A 6,765-nucleotide genomic window follows, 5' to 3' on the forward strand; every position below is an offset into this window, starting at 1 on the left:
CGGACCAAACCATTAGCTGCGGCATTCTAGCCGCCGCCGGAGAGGCGTGCGCAGGCGCAGAGCGTCCCGCTTCGGAGCTTTCGGCCTTCTCCCGGAAGAAGATAGAAGATGACGGTGGGTGGGGGAGAGACAAAAGGCGAGGGGGGTGGAATGGGAGGGGGGAGACGGAGACGACGTGCTCGCTCCCCACGTAGGGATTGGATTGGTCGTAGATTCCCGCGGAAACTGACGTATTTGCCCGCCCATTCTAAGACCCCATGCACTGGCTCCCTTTTTTTTTTTTAAAGTGATAGCCAGCGGAAAGAAGGCTTAATTAACTCCTAGAACGTCACCCCCTCCACTCCCACTTTACCGAGGCGGAACTGAGGCTCAGAGACGGCTGTGATTGGCGGCCCAAGGTCATACCGATTGAAAAGTTGCAGACCTTGGACTTGAATCCAGGTCATTGAATTAAAGGCCATTCAGACCCATATCTCATTTCAGATCTCAGGGGAACCAAAGAAAGTATGAGGTTCAAAGGGTGTGTTGAAAACTGGTTGTTAAGTTTACAGTGTGAGCCTTTAAACCTCAGAAATTTGCAAACACGACAAATCAGGGTTTGATTTATTGTTTTGTTAATTTTGTTGTGATTTTGGAGAGCCAGTTGTTAAATATTTGTCAGCCTACCACTCACCTCTTTGCTTTTTCAGAGGCGTAAGAAGAGGGGTTATGTTACTTGAAACAATTAGGTTCCTAGAGGGATAGACAACGGGTATCATGTGCCAGGCAAGTCAAACGTGGCCTTGACCACCATTTCCCCTCTGACTCTGATGGAGACAGCCCGGCACCCTGAGCCCAACAGTGCCCCCCCAAACCATCAGACCTGGGGCAGCTAGATGGTGCAGTGGATAGAGCACTGGCCCTGAAGTCAGGAGGACCTGAATTCAAATCCGACCTCAGACCAAACACTTGACACGTACTAGTGTGTGACCCTGGGCAAGTCACTTAACCCCAAATGCCTCAAAAGTAAAAACAAAAAACAAAACAAAAAAACAAAAAAAACATCAGACCTGCTTTCTGCCCACTCTTCACAGCCATCATTGAAAAATCATTGTGAAGATGGGGCCCACCTTCCTCTTTACCACCAGAAACAACAATCAAATAGGCATAGAAGCCCTGGGGAGTGAGAACGCCCCTCAAACCACTGGTCCTGCCTGCTCACAGCCCAGCCCTCACAGCCATCGTTAGGAGCACTACTTCTGCAGAGAAGGGTACTGCCATCCCCACCACCTGCCGCAACTCCCACACACAGGACAGGCCAGCCAGCCCAGGAGAAGCATCAAGGCATTCTAAGTCAGAGACCAGGAGGCAGTATGTGCTGATGATAGCCCTTAACCCTGGACCAAACAGCCCTAGGAATAGCAATGCTTCCAACCCAGTACCCTTGGCCATCATCCTGGGAAGCAACCCCTGTGGAGATGCAACCTGGCCCTACAGGTACTACAACCATAGCTACTGAAGACCCAGAAAAGAAGAGTCCTTGGCACTGTCAAATGGTTTAGCATCAGAAATTGGTATCATTTTACAATGACATTAAAGCAAAGACATCTGCTTTACTGCTGTACCCTGAGGATCTTGGGACTTTTCCATCTCATTTGCTCTGAACTCTTTCATAAGTGCTGTCTTCCTCGTTAAAATGTGAATTCCTTGAAAGCAGGAATTCTTTTTTTTAAAATTTTTATCCCCAGAACTTAGCACAGTGCTTTGTACTAATAAATACTTAGTAAAGGCTTTATTCATTCATTCAATCTATTAACTTGCCTAATATCATCAAATTAGTGCCAGAGTCTCGATTAGAATCCAGGTTTCCTAACTCCCAGTCAGGTGCTCTTTTCTGCTACAAAATGCTGTGCTTTGGTTTGGCTTCTTGCTAATCCCTGAGCCAAGAACACATAGCTTACCTGGCCCGGACCTTAACAGAAGTCTTCCTCCAGCGTCCCTGGGAATAATACTGATAACAATAATAATTGTTTTCCTTCACTGAAGTCTTTTGCCCTTGAACAATTCGACCTAAGTTCAGATATATACTCATCATCAGATGAGTTCCCTATTTATGTCAAAGGCACCACCATCCTTCCAATATTGCAAGTTCATAATTTCAGAACTATCCTGGACTCCTAACATTTCCTTACCCCAAATATCCAATCATTTGGGAAATCTTAATCATTTCTACTTCCACAGCATCTCCATAATGGCAATACAACATTCCTTCAATATCAACTTCTTATTCTCCTTTCTGTTCTCTGTGAGGAGGTCAAACTGGCCTTCTCTGTTTCTTACAACACTCCATGTCTTATCCTCTATGTGCCTTATCAATGGCTGTTCACCCATTTACCCACACATCATAATTCCTCTTTTCCTTTAAGTATCTCAGGCATCATCTTCTTCATGAAGCCTTTCCTGATGCTCCCAGCTGCTACTGCCCTCCCTCCCAAATTACCTTGTATTTATGTAACGTCTGTGTGTGTACATCTATATCCAGATATCTAGATATACATACACATGTGTGTATATTTATACATACAAATTATATATATGTTATATATGTATATATACATTTGTTAATTTTATACTGTATATATTTTTATATGTACTCTTCTCCATTAGAATGTAAGCTCGGGGGCAGCTAGGTGGTACAGTAGATAAGAGCTCCAGCCTTGGAGTCAGGAGGACCTGAGTTCAAATTTGGCCTCAGACACATGACACTAGCTGTGTGACTCTGGGCAAGTCACTTAACCCTGATTGCCTCAAAAAAAAAAAAAGAGAGAGAATGTAAACTCATTGCAAGCAGGGATTGTCTTGAACCTTATACTTGTATCACCAGTGCCTGATATAGTGGTACATAGTAGTCATTTAGTAAATATATGATTGATTGATTGAATGGGAGGACAGCATAATAATTAAATCATGAACTGTTGAAATTTACAATTTACAAAGCATTTTACAGGCTTTCTTCTCATTTGATCTTGACAACATTCTGAATTTGTTAACACAATTGTTATTTTGATTTTTAAGAATGAGGAATCTAAGGCTTTTTGAGGTTGAGGCTAGAGCTGAATTTAATAAGATGACATTTAATAAGATTAAATGTAGAGTTCTACTCATGAGTTCAAAAAATCAAATAAAGAAGGAAGAAAATGGGATTTTGCATTAAAAAAAATATAGAGGTCCTAGAGGTCAACAAGCTGTATGAGTCAACAGTGTGACATAGAAGCCAAAAAAGTTAATGAAATCTTAGATTGAATGAAGTAGAGAGGTCAGAACAAGGGAAGTGATAATTCCCTGTACTCTGCCCTGGTCAGTTAACATCCGGGGTACTACCTTATGTTCAGTTCTGGGGACAAGGTTTTACCACAGACTTTTGACAACCTTGTGCATCTACAGAGTAAACAGCATGGTGAGAAAATTGGAGAATATGCTAAACAAATGCCAATTGGGAAATAAGCAGTGTTTATCCTGGGAGGGGGGAAGACTCAGGGAGGGAAAACATGATAGCTACCTAGTCTGTGATGAGTTATAAGGAAGAGCAATTAGGCTAACTCTGACTGGCTACAAAGGAAAGCAAGGCACAATAGGCGGAAGTTTGAGAGAGGCAGTTTTTGGCTCTGTGGGAGGAAGAATTTTGTAAACAATAAGAACTGTTCCAAAGTGGAGCGGGCTGCTTCAGGAAGTGGTAGGTTCCCCTTCAATGGAGGTCCTCAAGGAGAAGCTGGATGACTTCTTGACAAGAATGTTGGAGAAAGGATTCCTACTCAGATAAGGTTGGACTAGCTTACCTCTATAGGCTCTTCCAAATCCGATTTTTGATTATTAGGTGACTTGTCCAAGGCCACAATCAGTGATAAGAGTTAGGTTTTAAATCCAGTTCCTCCTTCTCCTTGTGAAATTAGAGGATGGTAGGGAGGGTACATAGCAGTCCCACTTCCCCTTCCTTATGGTTTTGCCATTCCACTTGCATCATCCAGTTTTGGTAGGGGAATGTTGGTTAAGGGCTGAGGACAGGGAGAGGGCATTTGGACCCTGTCACTGTGGGCACAAAGCATGGAGACAAAATAGAGGTGCCAGTCATATCATATCTCTGGAAAGAGGAATGTACCCTGATGGCCTCTTCTTCTTGCCAGGTACCAGTCCCTGCTCAGGTTATCCAGGTAAAGAAAATCACTGATGGGGAAATTTCATATGTCCAGGGAACACAGGTTTAGGGAGGCGTCCAGCCCTCCTCATAGAATACACTGTCATCACCCAGAACATTGTCATCATTGGTATTATGGTTACTAAGACTGATCTCATATTCTGGGGGTGGGGTAAGAGGCTCCAAACGTGGCAGGCTTTGCTGTGGGGGTGTTTCGGACTCTATTAGGTGTCCCTGAAGCCGAAGACCGATTGGGTTGCCCAAAGAGCCTTCTGTCTGGGTCATTGTACCTTCTGACCTTCCCCGCCTGAGAGCTCCTGGGAGTACTGCCAAATGGTTAGGTTCCTCTTCCTGAAGCGATGAAGGGATCACACTGCTGTATGGTGGGGGCTCACCCAAATCTGAGTTGGGGCCCTGAGTTGATACCACGGCTTCTTCATAGCTTGGTACTTCGAAGGCTGCGTTGTCCCTGAGAAGGAGATACATAGGGTCAGTATTCCACCAACCAACCCCTGGGAGATCCTTGGGGTTCCCTCACACCCTTTTGCTAGTTCTTCCCCTTTCTGAACCCAGTCACATAGGGAAGCAGGCCAGCCATATCTGACACATGGGAACAGGGTTGGTGGAAGGAGCCCAAGGCATATATGTGCCTCCATCCATTCTTCTCAATTTACCTTGCTGAGCTCGAGGCCCCAGAGGTATCCGTTGACATTGCCTGGAGCCCCCATTCCTTGAAGCAAAAAAGGAGGCAGATAAGGAGAAGAAGTCCACCTAAGGAGAGGAAGAAATAAGCAACAGGTCTGATATCTGTCTGTAGACCCAACAGGGTGAACCCTAGGAGGGTGGAGGCACAGCACAAGAAGGTCAGTATCTTCACCAGTTTCTTCCACACTTGGCCTGGAAACATTGCCCCTGCCTGGGCTCCTGAAAAAAAGAGAGGCAAAGGAACATTCAGAGAACAGAAGAACATAAACAAGGAGTAACTAACATGGTGCCATAGCTATGATTACCTTGAAATTCATTTAAACAATTGTAGTGGTATACTTACTTGCTTCTGTTGTTTAAAGTCCAGTGCAGAGTAAATTGCTTAAATTTTTCTTTTAAAAAGGCATGAGTGCTATGTCTATACTAGTCATCAGAATCAGGACCAAGAGAGAAGCTTTGGGAGGGTGGGGGAGAGAAGTGGGAAATAGTGTCAGATACCAGGTGGACCATACTTTGCATTTTTATACTCGATTAGCAGAGGACTGGGATAAATGTCAGAGGATTCATGAACTTGAGATAAAAAAAAACCCAACGTATTTGTTTCCACTAACCTCTAACTGAAATTTAGCATTTCCTCCAATGATATAAAAACATTATCCTGAGGAGGGGTCCCTAAGCTTCACCAGCCTGCCAAAAGAGGCCATGACACAAACAAGATTAAGAACCCGTGCTGTATGCCAATCACACTATGAGGGTATGGGTGAAGATAGGGGTCTGTGGTAACTAATAGTGACAACACAGTCAATATTACAGAGAAGTAACCCAGAATGTCTTTCTCAGCCGTGACACTAGGTTAACCATATCTACCCTCTTGATTAAATACTGGTCAGAGCCCCCAGTCTCCTTTCCCTTCCTTTCCCCTTGGTAGCCCCGGTTCTCTCTCCCTTCCAGTGCTCTGGACACAGCAGACATTGCCTTAGGCCTCAATGCACACAGGCATCTTTGGAATCTAGGCAAGGGGGCCTGTTGTCCTTACTGGATTGATCCCCTTTACTACCCTTCCCCCTACCTCCCCACAAGCACATATGCCAGTTTCTCAGTCCGACTCCCCTCTCTCTCCCCAGTTTCTGTCCCTTTTGGGTGGGGTTCTAGTCCCCCCTCCCCCCCAACATGCTGTGTCAGCCAGGCTCCACCTACAAGGACAAAGCGCCACAAGTACAGGGATACATGATAGGGGATCTTTGAAAGAATAGGACACATAGAAGCCCAAAGTCTTTCTCTTTTCTTGTCTCCATATCTGCTTATGCCCCCTTCCTCCAGAATCTTTTTTGAGGTCAGGATCCTTGAGTCCCCACCCAGAATCTAGCACAGAAAACCCTTTCCTTATTGTCCAGGTAGGACCCCAGCCCACTGCAGAATTCTACATCCTCCCCCTCTCCACCCCTACAGCCAGATCCAGTAGCTCCAATGAGCAGGGAACCCTTGGTCAGGGAAAGGGGCCAAGAAAAAGGGATGGTTACCTCCCCCATCCCCCAAGTTAGAGGTTTCCTTCTTTCTTCATCTTCAGTCACCAGCCTCAGGTATGTAAGTATACCTCACCTGTCTTTGGCCAGTCTCCTCTGAAATCAGGTGGTATTAGGGGAGGAGTCACCAGCCCCACCCCTTTCCTCTGCCCGAGTGCCAAGGGTTATCTCAGCTGGACACCCCTACTTTTTCCTCCTTCTTGAACTCTGACATTCAGCCGCACCTCCAAATATAGTTCTCCAGCCTCTACCTCCACACTCCAAGAAGCCTTAAATGGGAGTGGCTTCTCCACCCCTGCTGCCCAGCTTTTTGCTGTAGGGGCAAAGTGTCCTCTGTCTCACAGTAGATTCATTCCCTGACTAAAC

At 45.4% G+C, this 6,765-nt stretch overlaps 1 protein-coding gene and 1 long non-coding RNA gene across 4 annotated transcripts; one reads left to right on the forward strand and one right to left on the reverse strand.

Moving 5' to 3' along the window:
• Positions 1-3: 3 nt before the first annotated feature.
• LOC144456910 (uncharacterized) lies at positions 4-2,588 on the forward strand. Its single transcript, XR_013486136.1, has 2 exons — positions 4-114; positions 690-2,588. It is a non-coding gene; the product is annotated as an uncharacterized LOC144456910 (long non-coding RNA).
• A 235-nt stretch (positions 2,589-2,823) lies between these two features.
• TMEM139 (transmembrane protein 139) lies at positions 2,824-6,558 on the reverse strand. Of its 3 annotated transcripts, none has more exons than XM_020997929.2 (3): positions 6,476-6,558; positions 4,846-5,095; positions 2,824-4,640 (listed from the first exon to the last, which is right to left on the reverse strand). In XM_020997929.2, the coding sequence occupies exons 2-3, from the start codon at positions 5,076-5,078 to the stop codon at positions 4,238-4,240; spliced, it is 636 nt and encodes a 211-aa protein (XP_020853588.1). In that variant the 5' UTR covers positions 5,079-5,095; positions 6,476-6,558; the 3' UTR covers positions 2,824-4,237. The 3 variants fall into 3 exon arrangements, with proteins under 3 accessions (XP_020853588.1, XP_020853587.1, XP_020853586.1); XM_020997928.2 differs by having other exon boundaries at positions 6,397-6,485; XM_020997927.2 differs by lacking the exon at positions 6,476-6,558 and having other exon boundaries at positions 4,846-5,222.
• Positions 6,559-6,765: the final 207 nt, after the last annotated feature.

The sequence above is a fragment of the Phascolarctos cinereus genome, unplaced genomic scaffold (assembly GCF_003287225.1).
Source record: "Phascolarctos cinereus isolate Bilbo 61053 unplaced genomic scaffold, phaCin_HiC Scaffold_1;HRSCAF=81, whole genome shotgun sequence".
NCBI classification, from domain to species: Eukaryota; Metazoa; Chordata; class Mammalia; order Diprotodontia; family Phascolarctidae; genus Phascolarctos; species Phascolarctos cinereus.

Bases quoted from the DNA above. Each gene is read 5' to 3' on its own strand.
- TMEM139 (XM_020997927.2), bottom strand. From the start codon at position 5,141: ATGTTCTTCTGTTCTCTGAATGTTCCTTTGCCTCTCTTTTTTTCAGGA. The intron at 4,641-4,845 runs GTAAATTGAGAA...TCTCCTTCTCAG, and splicing joins GGGGCCTCGAGCTCAGCAAG to GGACAACGCAGCCTTCGAAG.